The sequence below is a fragment of the Cebus imitator genome, unplaced genomic scaffold (assembly GCF_001604975.1).
Source record: "Cebus imitator isolate Cc_AM_T3 unplaced genomic scaffold, Cebus_imitator-1.0 Scaffold1, whole genome shotgun sequence".
In the NCBI taxonomy this organism is placed as follows: domain Eukaryota; kingdom Metazoa; phylum Chordata; class Mammalia; order Primates; family Cebidae; genus Cebus; species Cebus imitator.
In genome coordinates this window covers 16,496,663-16,514,120 of record NW_016107316.1, presented here as the reverse complement: position 1 = coordinate 16,514,120, position 17,458 = coordinate 16,496,663, and the positions used below count along the sequence as shown (strand labels likewise).

The window sequence follows — 17,458 nt, the reverse complement described above, 5'->3', positions numbered from 1 at the left end:
CCATTGCACTCCAGCCTGGGTAACAAGAGCGAAACTCCGTCTCAAAAAAAAAAAAAAAAGAATCGGGCTTGTTGTAAGTTTTTAATAGATTCCTACTTTGGTTACATTTAGTTTTTAATTGTATGTGCCAAAATGTATGCTTGGTTTGGTTCACTCCCTTGGTCTTATTTTCCCAAACAAATTATACCAAAAAATGTATAATTTTGGTGTATGCAATTAAAATGTATAATGTTGGCATCTGCAATTAAATTATTGCATCAAAACTATAATCATGTTTAAATGGAAGAAATTTATTAAGGGCAGTAGCTCATGGAATCAATGGGTGGAATGAAGAAATAAAGAAGCTTCTGAGGTTTCACACAAACTTTCAGAACAATTCCACTGACATGAGCTGCTACTTCCTCCATGATCACAAAACTGCCGAAACAGAAAACTGCTGCTACAAATGCTGGCCCCAGAAGACACTGCCACAGAAAATCCCCATGACAGCAGCTAGCTCCAGAACCATGCCAATTCTCTCATAATTTATACCAGGAAAACGGATGCCCTGCACCCTGCCTCTTTCCTCACATGACTCGGTTCCAAATGAAAGTGTAACATAAATTCATCGCAGGACAGAAATTAAATCATATTAGGAAGATTTCTGATAACCATGGACTGGATTATTTGACCAGTATTTCTGCTGAAAACAACAAAAATGCTAAATAAAACATTTTGAATATCTTCATAAAAGCACCAAAGATATCAAAATCTAGAAATAATTCATTAAGTAAAAAATCTAAGCAAAATCTAGAACCCAAAGAAGTAAGCAGCCATTTTATACTTTGGGAGTATTTGTTTACATAAACTGTGAAACCAAATAGTAATTTTGATAGACTCATAAGGGGGAGGACAAAAAAAATCAAAGCCCAATGCAACCTAACAGACCCACATATAAAGCTGGACCCCAAAGGGCTACACCATTAGGATAAACATACAGAAGTAAACTGCCTTCTCCCGCTCACATCCAGAGAACTATAGGAAGAGTTGCCTGCATGCTGAAGAAAGCAGGGGAAGATAAAAAAGAAAATCATCTTTGATTGGTGGAAACCATGAGCCAGTCCTCACACAGACTTGAAGCCTAATTCACATCTCTAGGGTGAACCAAGTAACCACAAGCCTTGGAATTAAAGGCATCTAAACTGGCATAAACAAAAACAAGTAAATCTTTTCTAGAGAAAGATAGCTTCATTTTATTTCTCAGGAGATCCCTACAAGCAAAATGTAAATCCAAACTCAAAACTAACCAAGCATACAAGGAAATAAGATCATATGAGTGAGGTGCAGCAGAAACAACAGATAGCAGAAACAGACCAGCAAAGACTTCAGATATAGACCTTTTAGATACAGATCATAATATAACTATGCTTACTATATGTAAGTAAATAAAGGAATAGCTGAAAAATATTTTCAGAGATGAGGAAACTCTAAAAGTTGATAGAAACTTTGTTTTGTTCACTGCTATATGCCCAGTACTTAGACCATTGTTGAACACATAATAAGTATTAAGTTTTGAGGGAGTGGCTGAATATTTGCACCTAAGGCCTCCTGTCTGTGCTCATCTCAAATATCTAACTGCCTACTTGCCATCTTTAATAGGACAAGTTTTTGTTTGATAACTTCAATTCCTATCCAACATTTACTGTATTTTTCCATTCTCATGCTGCTATTGACACAGAATTTTTCTCAGCCACTTTGCCAACTGGTGACCCGGACCTGTGACTGGAGGTACCCCGCCCACTCTATCCATCTGTGTTATGGCTTGTATCTGTGTTTGGCAGTTCCTGAGCTTACGTCCCACATCCAAGAAGAATGAGGATATACTGACAATTCAAAGGGTGAGGTGAACAGAGAAGAATTTTTTGAGTGATGGAATAGATTTCAGCAGAGAGAGGATGTGGAGGTGGTTTCTCTCCCAGTATGAGTGAGTCTGGGGCTTTTATGGGCTCAGAATAGGGGAGTCCATGCTAATTGGTTTGTGAGTATGCAAAAAAGAAAAGTTAAAACAAGGGCACCACTCAAAGGTGGGCATGACAGTGTAAAAAACCAACTAGGGGCCAGGCGTGGTGGCTCACACCTGTAATCCCAACACTTTGGGAGGCCAAGGTGGGCAGATGTTGGAGTCAAGAGACAGAGACCATCCTGGTCAACATGGTGAATCCATGTCTCTACTAAAAATACAAAAATTAGCTGGGCATGGTGGTGCATGCCTATAATCCCAGCTCCTCAGGAGGCTGAAGCAGGAGAATTGCTTGAATCCTGGAGGTGGAGGTTGCAGTGAACCAAGATTGCACGACTGCACTCCAGCCTGGTGACAGAGTGAGACTCTGTCTCAAAAAAAAAAAAAAGAAAGAAAAGAAAAAAGATAACCAACTAGGGAAGGCTGAAATAGGTGAAGGGTGGAGATCAATCAGAGGCAAGTGTCCAGGTTCTCAATCCAGTCCAGGAATTTACCTGGGACTGTCTTCAACTTGAAGGTCAGGTTTCAGTTCCCTCCTCTGAAGTGGTACATCTAACTGCCATTAGGATAAGGATGGTGACTGATCTTAACTGACAGGGAGTGCTGTTTTGGGAAGACAGCAGTCAGATCTCTCTCAGAGGCCTAGCTAAGGATTGCTAGTAAAACGGAGCCATCATCTGAGGCTCCAGTTGGATGACTGTTCGGAGTTTGATGGTCTGACGGCAAGAAGAGACAAACTGGTTATTAGAAGACATGTACCAAACATGTACCAAAACGAAACAAGGGGGTAAGGACAGCTAAAAAAATCCCAAGGCTGCCAACATGCCCAGATAACTGGTGGCTATAGTTATGCCTGCTAAAATTTGGGTGGATAGGGCTTGGTTTTGTTAGCTCCTGTGATCTTATTTTCCCGAACAAAGAAACCTTTGGGTTATGAGTAATCTATTTATTCCAATCACCTGGCATGATTTGCAGGAAAATTGCCCAGAACTAGAATATTGATCCATAGTTTTACATTATGCAGCCCTTTTGTTTCTTCTTAGCTGCAGCTGGAGATCACTGGTTGGTTCACAGGAATAAGCAGGGTTAATCTAAAATGTAGACAAAAACATTTTTTTTTTTTTTGAGAGGGAGTCTCTCTCTGTCACCCAGGCTGAAGCGCAGTGGCACGATCTCACCTCACTGCAAACTCAGCCTCCCAGGTTCAAGCGATTCCCCTGCCTCAGCCTCCCAAGCAGCTGGGATTAATAGGCGCCCGCCACCACGCCTGGCTAATTTTTGTATTTTTAGTCGAGATGGAGTTTCACCATGTTGGCCAGGCTGGTCTCAAACTCCTGACCTCAGGTGATCTGTCCACCTCAGCCTCCCAAAATGCTGGGATTATGGGCGTGAGCCACCACACCTGGCCTGGCAAAAATTTAAAAACAACTAATGAGCCTAGAATTTAATGACAAGGGTGTGATAAGTTTTCTTTCTCCATTCTTCATTTTTATTAAAAACAAATCGTAATAGAACCAAGTTATTTGCGAAATAAACTTTAATGTTATACTTGGCCTGATTATTTGCATAAAGTACAACAAGAATAATTATTTTTCACATAAGCTTTTTAAATTGGCTTTGATGGAACTCTGTTTCACAAGGAATCTCAGATAAGACATTTTAAAGCTGAGCCCAGCCATGGGTTAATACCCTCAAATACCTATGAGTTGGGTAAATTTCTCTCCTCTCGAGATCACAAGATCACTTGGGGATTCTGGACCTGTTAGAAAGTGACATTCTTTACTCACTACAGGTTAGGAACCATGTACAGGGACTGTATAGACAAGGTATGAGGCCAGATTTCCCAGGGACTTTTATTGGCTCTACAAGTCAATCTTGATTCCATAAAGAGGAGCACACCCTTCCTGTCAAAGCCTTGGTAAAACAGCCAGTTTCTCCAACTGCATCCTGTTGCAAAAGAAAATGGATTGTTATTGCACTGATGCAAATAAGCATATTGCCATAAGTTAAAACTCACAAATAAGGCAGGGACGGTGGCTTATGCCTGTAATCCCAGCACTTTGGGAGGCCTAGGCAGGTGGATCACCTGAGGTAAGGAGTTCAAGACCAGCCTGACCAACATGGTGAAACTCTGTCTCTACTAAAAATACAAAAAATTAGCCTGGTGTGGTCGTGGGTACCTGTAATCTCAGCCACTCAGGAGGCTGAGGCAGGAGAATTGCTTGAACCTGGGAGGTGGAGATTGCAGTGAGCCAAGATCATGACATTGCACTTCAGCCTGGGNTCAGGAGGCTGAGGCAGGAGAATTGCTTGAACCTGGGAGGTGGAGATTGCAGTGAGCCAAGATCATGACATTGCACTCCAGCCTGGGTGACAGAACAAGACTGTCTAAAAAAAAAAAAAAAGGAAAATAAGAAAAGAAAAAACAAAACTCACAAATAGTTTCCTAATTCTGGAAACCAGGCATAGAGAAGCAAATTTTGTTCATAAGACTATCTTACTCAATTGTTAAAAGCTGTAAATAGTTCAATAAAAGTTTTCCTGATGTTGAAAAACAAAACAAGGATCGGCAATGTTTTAAGCAAAAAGTTAAAAAAGATTACTTCAGTTTTCTATTAGTTCAGCCCATTCCATCAATTCTTGTTCTGCTTGATATTCATGAACATTTCAGCTCTTTGTGAGTCCTGTACGTTTTTCCTTGAGTACAAATCTCCCAAGTTATCAGAAACCTACAATTAACAGCACCTGTCAAAGTCCTATAGCTGATTATAAACCATCTTTTGAAGAGGATCAAAACAAGATTACAACAATTGTCTGAGAATGACAAAATGTCTTCAGGTAGTCACAGTCAAAAACATGACTGAAAAAGAAATGTGGTTATTTCTATGGTTTACAACAACTTAACATAGTAACCTTAATTATGATTGACAGCATATACTCAGACATTAGAATTTTAGATACACCATATAATTTTGGAACATATATTAATATTATTCACTAAAATATAACCTGAAGAAGATTAAACCTTATTTTTATTTTGGCAATCCCATGTAACTAAGCATGTCAGATAATCCTGTTTACCTTTCTTTTGGATGCTCCAGGGGCCCTCTGTAGCATTCAAAAGATAGAGGTCAAAAAAGACAATTTTTGAAGGTAAAATTTCATTTTGGGAAGCATGTTAAATACATTAGAGGTTTAAAACACTTGATATTTTGAAACAGAATTCCAGATTAACAGAAGTAACTTTATTTAGCTAAAATGATGACTCAAAAATATATAAAAAGGCAAAAATCTTTAGTCATTAAGAGGGAAGACTTAGCTTTCCAAACAATCTGTTGTCTGCCTTCTTCTTCCTTTTTTTTTTTTTTTTTTTGGTAGTTTATTCACAAGGCAAACAAAAATCTTTCATTATTTTTTAGCGTTACATGAAATCTTATTCAAGGGAGAGAAAGTCGAATTTCTTCACCCTTGATTAGTCTACTATTAATGTCAACAAAACCCAGTTTTTAAAAATGAGTCCTCATAGATAATTCTATCAAATCTTAACCAGTTCGACTGTGACGTGAGATTCTTATAAACTTCTTACAACCTTGTACAAATTTTTGTTAAAGAGCATATCTGTGCCTTAAGAAAACCTTGTCGTGTTTTTATTCCAATGCTCAATTTATGGAAAAANTCTGCCTGTGCAGAAGCACTGGAGAGCCGGTGAAATAGTTAAGAGATTTTATTCTAATAGCTATAATTACAGTGCTTGTTTGTCGAAATGAAAACTGAAAACAAGTATACAAAACAGTTGATTACTAATCGTGTATTGAAAGCAGTAAGAGGTTCCACGACACCAAATAGACCAGTTCTGAGGTTTCCCCAAGATAAATTTAACAGCTCCAGCTTCTTCAGTGTTTATCAAAATACAAAAGAAAAAAGTAGAGGTTGTCTTTTTCGATGGCAAATCGGACCCTTGCAGGCTGAGGGAAAGAAAGCTACGTCACACACAGAGGTGGGGTGCTCCCGAGGGGCTGTGGGTCTAGGTGGACCGCCTGCCCGGCTTGCACGCGCTCCTGCTGGTGAGGCCCCAGACATCCTGCCAAAGTGTCTGAGTGAGCACGAGTATTGGGGACGACGGACTCACTCTGGCCACATGCTGACCGAGGGACAGGTGGGGGCCCTGTCTCCCACAGGCTGCCTGAAGGTGGCTGTAGCGGCCTGTGGGAGAGTGGGGTGGCTGTGGGCTCCCAGCCTGGCCCCTGGGAACCATGGGGGCACAGGGACAAGCACATGGCTATGGAATGCAGGGTGACCCAAGGACAAGCAAGTTGCGGGGATCTCTATTGTGACCATGCAGAATTGATCGCGGTCTGCTGCCCCGCCGCCTCACGTTCCCAAGGGGAACAGCCGGGCTGGCGACTGGCATCCAGGCCGTAAATCTATGCTAGGCAGGGTCTCCCTTCTGTGTGTTCAAGTGTTCTCGACTTGGATTTTTAACTATTTAAAAAAATGCACTGAGTTTGGGTTAAAAACCAACCACCAAAATGGATTTCAACACAGCTCTAAAGCCAAGAGCATGCCCGGCTTTCCCAACACAGCGACTCCTGGAGGCCAGGTGCCCACAGGCCTACATCCCCTCTCAGCACTGAACAGTGAGTTGATTTTTCTTTTTACAATAAAAAAAGCTGAGTAATATTGCATAGGAGTACCAGAAACTGCCTCATTGGAAACAAAAACTATTTACATTAAATAAAAAGCCTGGCCGCAGGCTGCGTCTGCCACATTTACAGCACGGTGCGATGCACACGGTGACCAAACCACAGAGGCAGCTTCTGGCACTCACACCACGAGCCGCACGTTTGCCACATGAGAGTAAAGCAGAGGGTGAGAGGAGTGAGAGGGAGGGGGGTCGCATTCACTTCTGGTTCCGGAGCTGATTGGACAGCCAGTCCAGTCCTTCATAGAGCCCGTCGCCGCTGGTGGCGCAGGTGGCCTGAATGTACCAGTTCCTGTGGCGTAGGGAGTGCAGCCCCAGCTTGTCTGTGATCTCGGCCGCATTCATGGCGTTGGGGAGGTCCTGCTTGTTGGCGAACACCAGGAGGACAGCATCCCGGAGCTCATCCTCAGCCAGCATCCTCATGAGCTCCTCACGGGCCTCATTCACGCGCTCTCTGTCATTGCTGTCCACCACGAAGATCAGGCCTTGTGTGTTCTGGAAATAGTGGCGCCACAGAGGCCGGATCTTGTCCTGGCCACCCACGTCCCACACAGTGAAGCTGATATTCTTGTACTCCACGGTTTCCACATTGAAGCCTATGGTAGGAATGGTGGTCACGATCTCACCCAGCTTTAGCTTGTACAGGATCGTGGTCTTCCCCGCGGCATCCAGGCCTACCATGAGGATGCGCATTTCCTTTTTGCCAAAAAGGCCCTTGAAGAGGTTGGCGAAGATGTTCCCCATGCTTGTAGACAGGTGGAAGGACACTGGCCAGGGACACCTCAGCGGCTGCTGCTCCGAGCCAGGCGTTGGTTTCGCTCCCACCAATTCTATCAAATCTTAACCAGTTCGACTGTGACGTGAGATTCTTATAAACCTCTTACAACCTTGTACAAATTTTTGTTAAAGAGCATATCTGTGCCTTAAGAAAACCTTGTCGTGTTTTTATTCCAATGCTCAATTTATGGAAAAACTATATAAAACCCTTTTGAATTTAGTCAATATGCTCACACACATAATTTCTTTTGTAATATTAATTTTTTCTTTTTTCTTTTTTATTCCCCTCCCCCACCTGTAATATTTTTACAAACCTCCCACAACTTGTTTAAACCTTTAGCTTTATCTTATTTAATCAGAAACAGTCTTTTAACCCTCTAAACTAGGCAAAAATTTACATTCCCATGCCTTTTTATAATCTTACTAAAAACATATTTTACTTCCCTTACACACCTTGCATGTAAATCTATTTTCAGTAGTCTCAATTACATGTTATAATGGTAACTGTTAACAATTTTTAATTTTAATGTAAAACCTGTAAGTTTTTAATTATGTATTTGGTGCAGGTAAGATCTGACTCTTTCCAGAATAGTTTAAGGGCATGGTTAATTTCATATGTCCCCAGGCCTTACCAAACTGTAAAGTAAGCAAGTTAAACAATTTTTTTTTTAAGACGGAGTTTTGCTCTTGTTACCCAGGCTGGAGTGCAATGGCGCGATCTCAGCTCACCGCAACCTCCACTCCTGGGTTCAAGCAATTCTCCTGCCTCAGCCTCCTGAGTAGCTGGGACTACAGGTGTGTGCCACCATGCCCAGCTAATTTTTGTATTTTTAGTAGAGATGGGGTTTCACCATGTTGATCAGGATGGTCTCGATCTCTTGACCTCGTGATCCACCCGCCTTGGCCTCCCAAAGTGCTGGGATTATAGGCATGAGCCACCGCGCCTGGCCTTAAACAATTTTCAAAAGCCAAAGAAGCTTGATTCATGATCTTAGAGCATTTAGCAAACCTAATATCTGAACACAATTTAGACTACATGTTTACATTTGAAGACATTTGTATTTTGCCAATAATCTTTAAAACTGTTTTTATTTCTCAAAGATTAATGTCACATGAACTAAAAGGCAATTTTTTCTTCAAAAAATATTTGATCTAAGCACTTACTTTTCTCTAAGCCCATTAATTAGAGCTCTTTTTTAATATAAACTTCACATATGTACACATATATAACTACACAGATAGACAGAAGACGATGCAGTAGTTGTAAGATTTTTCATCTGCTGGTTTCTTAATTGGATTACTGGCCGCTGGGTGGAACCCTTCAAGAAGCAGGGATAGGAAATCATGCAGTTTCTAAGGTATAATAAGCAGATATATCTGGAAGATAAAAACAGATTTTGAGATGGATTTATTCGCTTTTAATTCTTGGGGTTTCATGAGGAAAACAGAGGCTTTCCAAGCAGTCCCATGCGAAGTTATCTTAGAGCCTCTCATACATGCATTAAGAGTGGCAAGGCAAAATAGGAAAAATAATTCAGTCGACTGAGAAGAAAAAAACCTTTTCCAGCAGAAAGATCCTAGAAGAGAAAAAAAAAAACCATAAAGGCCTTTTAGATATACCTAAAGCTTGGAGAGATATATACATATATATCTACATATGCATCCACTTTTAATTAAGCTGACTTTTAACAACAGCACTCTTTTAAAAAAATCCTTTAAAATTCCTATTACCTGACTTTAACGGTGCCAAATAGCCAATATTTCTGACTTTTGAACTTTACCAAAAGTATCTCGCAGATGAAACCAAGAAGCCTCAACTAAGGTTATGATTTAACTGTGAGTGTACAAGGTACAGGTATTGATCGACTTACGACCTATGCAACTTACGACCATTCTACTTTACGACCACGATCGCTAGCCACGACTGCTCTGCATCTGGCAGCGCAAACATTGCCCAACTGGGCGTCCAACAGTGCGGACCAGCTTCTGGCAGTGCTACCATCTCCGCGTGCACCATTTCAACTGTACATATAGCCTACTCAACTTACAACCAAATCGTGTTACGACCGGTCTGCCGGTCCCAATCGTGGTCGTAAGTCGAGCACTAGCTGTATTGTCAAACAGGTAGTAAGCAGTTTTAACAAAACCTAGAATCTTTAAAGCTAGCTCAGAGAAAGGAAGATTTAGGAAAGGAAGCTAGAAGTTGTTCATGGAGGAAAAGAGAATCAGCAAATGGTAACAGTCACACAGATATTAACCAGAAAGTACTCATTCCTTAAGCCAGGATTGAACTCAGGCTGCCACTGTAAAATGGCAGAGAACAAAAGAAAGTACTGCTATGTGGTTTCAAGGTCAAGTTCCCAAGGATGTAAAACAAGATGGAGACCTCATTCAGTTGTTTTTTTTTTTTTTTTTCTTCAGAGACCTGTAACAAAATTTGCTACTGACCAGTTTGGTGGGCTGGCATGAACAGTAACCCACATTTTATCCCAAGGTACTCCTCCTTATGACAGAACCATACTGAAAAACACCCAAAGCATACCAGATTGGCTACAGCTTAAGACTTGCCTCGTTAACCCTTTTTTTCCATTAATCAAAACTTTGCAGAGAATATAAACAGTGATTTTTATCATTCATTCAACCAGTCTGCACAGAGAGAGAGAGGCTAGAAGCCTGACTGGCAAAAACTTTTACTCTTTTTCTGGCAAGTCAGGCTTCTTGGTTCCCTTCCCCTGAGTTATGGAGCCCTTTTGACCCTGGAGTCACATAAAGGGGGAGCAAATAAAGAGTTTTTGCATACTGTAAAAGTTGTCCCTCCTCAGGAGATTTGCCCTGTTTGATCTGTAATATCTTCCTGGTTTATTTTTAAGCCAAACAGTTTAAGGTTTGAGGAAATTAAACTTTTCCCAGTTTGGGGGATGCATCTGTCATATGGGGGCACAATTAGCCATCCATGAAGAGAGGAGAGAGGAGGAAAAAGAAAAAGAAGGCTTTTTTTCCCCAAAGGAATCCCAGTGATTCAGTATGCATTAGAGAGAAATACAGACTGAAGATGGTTGGTTACCCATCTGGAAAGAAGGGAAAAAGGAGTACCTTTGTCCTTTCTCTTCCCAGTGAATACATGGGCATGTAAGAGAGAGAAAGAAAAGGCATCTCCTTTTTTCTTTTCTCCTTATATCCCCAAGTTCTGGCAACCTTGGCAGAGTGTCATCCATGGGTGCCAAAACGGCTCTCACCCATGTAACAGGAAGGCCTAAAGGGTAGGAACTGTCTACATTCACATACATGCTGGCCTGCCCTCCCTGCTGTCAGTAACCTCATCTATGCCATGAATACAGGTATGAACCATGTATCCAACCTCCTCAACCATGAAAAGAAGGGAGGCCTAATCGGCAGGAATTAAGCCTACCTGCATTGTGCCCCTTGACTTCCATTGTCATCTGTCTCTGGATCCCTCAGGTCCAGTTTTCCTTTCTAAGACTTAAACTCAAAGCTTGGAATTGAGTTTGGGAAAAAAAGGTGCTTCAGGAGGGTGCATGGACTCTTAAGTCCCAGGTGGCTCATGCTAGACTGTAGCCAGCAGCTGGAAAGGCTGCTCCTCCAGTGTTTCCTTATTATAATCCAAATGTTAAAGTGAAGCTGTGGAATGGGGTCCTCCTCAAACAAGACAGTGAAAAAGGAATCCCACGAATTGGTGTCCTGGCTTATGCCTTCCACTTTCCAAAACAAAACAAAAAAAAAAAAAAAAAAAAAAAAAAAAAAAAAAAAAAAAAAAAAAAAAACAAAAAAAAACAAACAAAAAAATCCTCTTGCATAGAAAAGCTCCCTGTATTCACAGGGCTGTGTTATGTCCTGACATTGTAGAGAAAAGGAAGAAAAAAAACAGCTTAAGTGCAGGGAGCGGAAGGTGTCTAGGGGAAAAATCCTCTTGCTTTTCTGCAAATGGGTTCCCCCAACAGGGAAAGAAACTCCTAATCACTGCTTCCTCCCACTCTTCTAAGAAGACAGAAACTGCATTGTCCTGAATTACATTTTTGATGACTGGGCCAAGTGCCCATTCTTCCCAGTAATATTTCTGTAGTTTGCAACAACACCGTTAGCCTTGTAAAAGGCAGAGTTGGGTGCCATGACAGCCACAATAGAAAGAAGAAAAATGCCATAGAAAAGACTGGATTGGAACGAGGCTGACATTTTCAACTCCCGAGAGCAACGGTGTGGGTTCCTTTTCAGCATCCTGTCCTTTGCAGCTGCACCATTTGTTGTGTTTTGTTTATTGTTTGTTTGTTTGTTTTGAGATGGAGTCTTGCTCGATCAGCCATGCTTGAGTAGGGTGGCATGATCTCAGCTCACTGCAGCCTCCTCCTCCTGGATTCAAGTGGTTCTCTTGCCTCAGCCTCCAGAGTACCTGGGATTATAGATATGCAACACCACACCCGGCTAATTTTTAAAAAATATATATTTTGGGTAGAGTTTGGGTTTTACCATGTCAGCCAAGCTGGTGTTGAACTCCTGACCTCACGTGATTCACCCACCTCAGCTTTCCAAAGTGCTGGGATTATAGGCATAAGCCACCACACCCAGTCACACCATTTGCTCTTAACTAGCTAATCAGAGGTTTGGTGCTTTGCCTGCCTTCAAAAAAAAGTGTAAGGACAAGAAGCCTCAGAAAAAAAAGTGGAGTTATATGTTCACATTCACTCACCCTTCTGACAAATCTCAGATGATTCCCCAGATATGATGTAGGGTTTTTCTTGGCCACTTTGCCACCCAGGGAGCTCCATGGCCAGTGACACCCCCACCTCCACCCTCAGCCTGGGCCTTGCTGGGCCCTGGGCCTGCTGTTGGAGGTGCCCCACTCACTTGGCCTGCCTGTGTTATAGCTTGTTCTGGCATATGGTGGTTCTGGAGCTCTTGTCCTGCAGCCAAGACGAATGAGAATATGCTGATGATTCAAAAGGTGAGGAGGGCAGAGAATAATTTTATTGAGTGATGGAATAGCTCTCAGCAAAGAAGGGACATGGGTGGTCCCCCAACCCTGTAGTAGGTGGTTTCTCTACCGGTGTGGCTGAGTCCAGGGCTTTTATGGACTCAGAATAGGGGAGTGCATGCTGATTGGTTTGTGGGTATACAAAAAAAAAAAAATTAAAACAAAGGTACCGCTCAAAGGTGACCACAACAGTGTAAAAAAACCAATTAGGGAAGCGTAGGTATACGTAAAATAGGTGAAGGGTGGAATCCAGCAGAGGAAAATGTGCCAAAAGGGAAGACAGGTTTTTGATCTAGTCTGAGGATTTACCTGGGACTGTCGTTGGCTTGAAGGTTGGGTTTCACCAGGGACCCAACCCTATCTGCTTAGGCATTTGTCTGCCTCCTGTCACTATCAGTATGAAGAAATAACAGACTGGGTAATTTAGAAAGAAAAGAGGTTTAATGGACTCACAGTTCCCCATGACTGGTGAGGCCTCAGGAAACTTACAATCATGGTAGAAGGCACCTCTTCACAAGGCAGCAGAATAGATAATAAGTGCCAGCAGGGGAAATGCCAGACACTTATAAAACCATCAGATATTGTGAGATCTTACTCACTGTCATGAGAACAGCATGGAGGAAATTACCCCCATGATTCAATTACATCCCATCAGGTCCCTCTCATGACATGTGGGGATTATGGAAATTACAATTCAAGATGAGATTTGGGTGGGGACACAGCCAAACCATACCATCCTACTCCTGGCCCCTCCCAAATCTCATGTCCTCACATTTCAAAACATAATCATGCCTTCCGAACAGTCCCTGAATTCTTAACTCATTCCAGCATTTACCCAGAAGTCCAAGTCTAAAGTCTCATTTGAGACAAGGCAAATCCTTTTTGCCTATAAGCCTGTAAAATCAAAGCAAGTTAGTTACTTCCTAGATACAATGGGGGTACAGGCACTGGGTAAATACACCCATTCAAAATGGGAGAAATTGACCAAAACAAAGGGGCTACAGGCCCCATGTAAGTCCAAAATCCAATAAGGGCAGTCATTAAACATCAAAGTTCCAAAATGATCTTCTGTGACTCCATGTCTCACAGCCAAGTCAGGCTGATGCAAGAGGTGGGCTCCCATGGCCTTGGAAAGCTCCACCACTGTGGCTTTGCAGGGTACAGCCCTCCTCCCAGCTGCTTTCACAGGCTAGCACTGAGTGTCTGCAGCTTTTCCTGGTGCATAGTGCAAGCTGTCAGTGGATCTACCATTCTGGGGTCTGGAGGACAGTGGCCCTTTTCTCACAGCTTCACTAGGCAATGCCCAGTGGGGAATCTGTGGGGGGGCTCCAATTCCAGATTTCCCTTCTGCATTGCCCTAGTAGAGGTTCTTCATGAGGGCTCCACCCCTCAGCAAACTTCTGCCCAAACATCCATGTGTTTCCATACATCCTCTGAAATCTAAGTGAAGGTTCCCAAACCTCAATTCTTGACTTCTGTGAACCGCCCAACACCATATGGAAGCCATCAAGGCTTGGGGCTTGCACCCTCTAAAGCAATGGCCTGAGATGTACATTTGCCCCTTTTATCCATGGCTAGGACACAGGGCACCAAATCTGGAGACTGCACAAAGCGGCAAAACCCCAGGCCTGGCCCACAAAACCACTTTTTCCTTCTAGGCCTTCAGACCTGTGATGGAAGGGGCTGCCATGAAGACCTCTGACATGCCCTGAAGACATTTCCTCCATTACCTTGGTGATTAACATTTGGATTTTCATTATTGCAACTGGTCATGTGGGCATAGCTAGTATTGATGACTACCTTCTAATACCCATTCTCTATTTCCTTTGTCTTCAGCAAGCACCTCAGCAGATCATGGTTTTTTACCTGGTGGAGTGACTCAAACTTTCATTCCTGAAGGCCATTTGTAGTCCTTCCTGGATTGGGTTGTTGTAGTTTCTGATTGACCTTAATCACAGGGTATGGTAATACTAAGAGATGCCCTAAGGGATCTCCTGTAATTCCATCCATACTCTTCCTTACCTCCACTGTGGAGTAGTAAACTGATTTCATCTTGATAGTTTGGGTCAATCACCCCAGCCAGCACTGTAACGCCCTTTTTAGCCTGTTTACGTAAAAGTAAGAGGAGCTCAAAGTGTCCAGGTGACAATCTTCCAGTTTAATGGAATCATTGTTGTGTCCCCTGGTGGCAGCATTCTTCCCTCTAGAACTAAGACCTCTAGGCCAGCAGAATGCAAGGTAACCAGAACAGGAAGCAAAAATTTTGCTAGTGGGCCACTAGGGGTGATGGTGAATGGTGCCACTTACACTTCCACCCCTTGATTTCTCGACCCATGAATCCTGGATATGGGAGAAACAGTACCGCATATTGGATGCTGATTTAGAGCTTACACAGCCTTCTGGAGAACTTTGCCCCAGCCCTGCAAACTACTGTCACCTAGTTGGCATTGTAATTGTGACTTCAAAAGGCTATTTCACTGTTCTATCAATCCAGCTGCTTCAGGGGAACATGGTAGGACCATTAAATTCCATTAGCATGAGCCTACTGCTGCACTTCTTTAGCCATAAAGTGAGTGCCTTGGTCAGAGGCAGGGCTGTGTGGAATACCATGATGGTGGATAAGGCATTCCATGAATCCACAGATGGTAGTCTTGGCAGAAGCATTGCATGCAGGACAGGCAAACCCATATTCAGAGTAAGTGGCTATTCCAGGGAGGACAATCATCTTTCCATGATGGAAGAGGTTCAATATAATCCACCTGCCACCAAGTAGGTAGCTGACCACCCCAAGGAATGATGCCATATTGAGGGCTCAGCGTTAGTCTCTGCTGCTGGCAAATTGGGCACTCAGCAGTGACCATAGAAAGGGCAGCCTTGGTGAGTGGAAGTCCATATTGCTGAACCCATGCAAAACTTCCATCTCTGCCACCATGGCCACTTTGTTCATGAGCCCATTGGGTGATGACAGGGTGGGGTGGGTAAAGACACTGAGTGGTGTCCACAGAACAAGTCATCCTATCCACTTGATTACTAAAATCCTCCTCTGCTGAGGTCACACTCTGGTGAGCACTCACACAGGATATAAATATCTTCACAGTTTTTGACCACTTACCTCTTTCTGACCATCCACATACCTCTTCCCCAAATTTCTTTGTCACCAATTTTCCAATCATGCTTCTTCCAACTCCCTGACCATCCAGCCAAACCATTGGTTACAGCCCATGAATTAGTACATAGCCATTCATCTGGTCATTTTTCCTTCCAAGCAAAGTGTACAACCAGGTGCACTGCTCGAAGTTCTGCCCACTGGTAAGATTTCCCTTCACCCCTGTCCTTCAGGGATGTCCTAGAAAGAGGCTATAGTGTTATAGCTGTTCACTTTTGGGTGGTGCCTGCATATCGTGCAGAGTCATCTGTAAACCAGGCCACAGTCTTTTCTTCCTTTGTCAATTGATCATAGGTTACTCCCTATGAGGCCATCAGTGCAGACTTGGGGAGAGAAGGCAGGGTGGCGGGAGTGGAGATCTGGGCATTTGAGCCACTTCCTCATGTAATTTATTTGTGCCTTCAGGACCTGCTCGAGCTCGATCATGTATATACCACTTCTGTTTGATGCCAGAACGCTGCTGTGCATGCCTCACTTTATGACTAGATGGCTCAGAAAGCACTCAGTGCATGATAGGGAGTTTAGGTCACATGGTGACTTGATGATCCATAATCAAATGTTCAGTTTCCACCAAAGCCCAGGAATAGGCCAAGAGCTGTCTCTCAAAAGGACAGTATTTATCTGCAGAAGATGGCAAAGGTTTGCTCCAAAATCCTAGAGGCCTCCACTATGATTCACCTATGGGAGCCTGCCAAAGATTCCAAACAGCATCCCTATCTGCCTCTGACACCTCAGGCACCATTGGAGCTGCTGGGTCATATGGCCCAAGTGTCGGAGCAGCTTGCACGACAGCCTGGACCTATTGCAGAGTTTTCTCCTGTTCTGGACCCCACACAAAACTTGCAGCCTTTCAGGTCACTCAGTAAATGGGCCGGAATAACACCCCTAAATGAGGAATGTGTTGCTTCCAAAATCCAGTTAGGCCCACTAGGCATTGTGCCTCTTTCTTGGTTGTAGGAGGGACCAAATGCAGCAACCTATCCCTCACCTTAGACGGAATATCTTGACAGGCCCCACACCACTGGACCCGTAGAAATTTTACTGAGGTAAAAGTTCCCTGAATTTTAGTCAGCTTTATTTCCCATCCCCTGGCATACAAGTGTCTCACCAACAAGTCCAGCGTGCTTGCTACTTCTCGCTCACTGGATCCAATCAGCACAGTGCCATCAATGTAATGGACCAGTGTGATACCTTGCGGAAGGGGAAAATAATCAAGATCTCGTGATAACTCACTCACTATCACGAGAACAGCATGGGGAAACAGCCCCTATGATTCAATCACCTCCGACCAGGTCCCTCCCATAACACATGGTGATCATGGGGATTATGATTCAAGATGAGATTTGGATGGGGACACAGCCAAACCATATCAATATCCAAAACCTACAATGCGTTCAAAACAGATCTTGTCACTGTTTATATAGGTCTCCTTATTTCTGTTGGGGTGACTGTCATTATCTCAGCCACTCAGGCTCCAGAACTTGGGGTCAGCCTTCACTTCACTTTCTCTGTTTGCCCCAAACCTAGCAGTCACCAAGAAGCTGTTTCTATTGCAGTTTTTTCATCTCCCCCTTGCTGTCCATTCCCATTGCCATTGTCATCTAGACATTTATTACCACATGCATAGGAAGTGCTGGGCCTCTGATGGCTAGCCATAACCTACATTACCTACTTCTTTCTATTCTGTTTTTGTTGCTGTTATTGTCGTTGTTGTTGTTTTTTAGACAGGGTCTCACTCTGGCAGCCAGGGTAGAGTGCAGTAGTGTGATCTCAGCTCACTGCAGCCTCAACCGCTCTGGCTCAAGTGATCCTCCCACCTCAGCCTCC

The 17,458-nt window shown here is 43.1% G+C and overlaps 1 protein-coding gene across 1 annotated transcript; it reads right to left on the bottom strand.

The window, feature by feature from the left end:
* Positions 1-5,705: 5,705 nt before the first annotated feature.
* On the bottom strand, positions 5,706-7,527 carry LOC108303251 (ADP-ribosylation factor 1). Its single transcript, XM_017527036.1, has one exon. It carries the CDS (start codon positions 7,443-7,445, stop codon positions 6,900-6,902), a length of 546 nt encoding a protein of 181 aa, XP_017382525.1. The 5' UTR covers positions 7,446-7,527; the 3' UTR covers positions 5,706-6,899.
* Between the last annotated feature and the right edge of the window lie 9,931 nt (positions 7,528-17,458).

Bases quoted from the DNA above. Each gene is read 5' to 3' on its own strand.
- LOC108303251 (XM_017527036.1), bottom strand. From the start codon at position 7,445: ATGGGGAACATCTTCGCCAACCTCTTCAAGGGCCTTTTTGGCAAAAAG.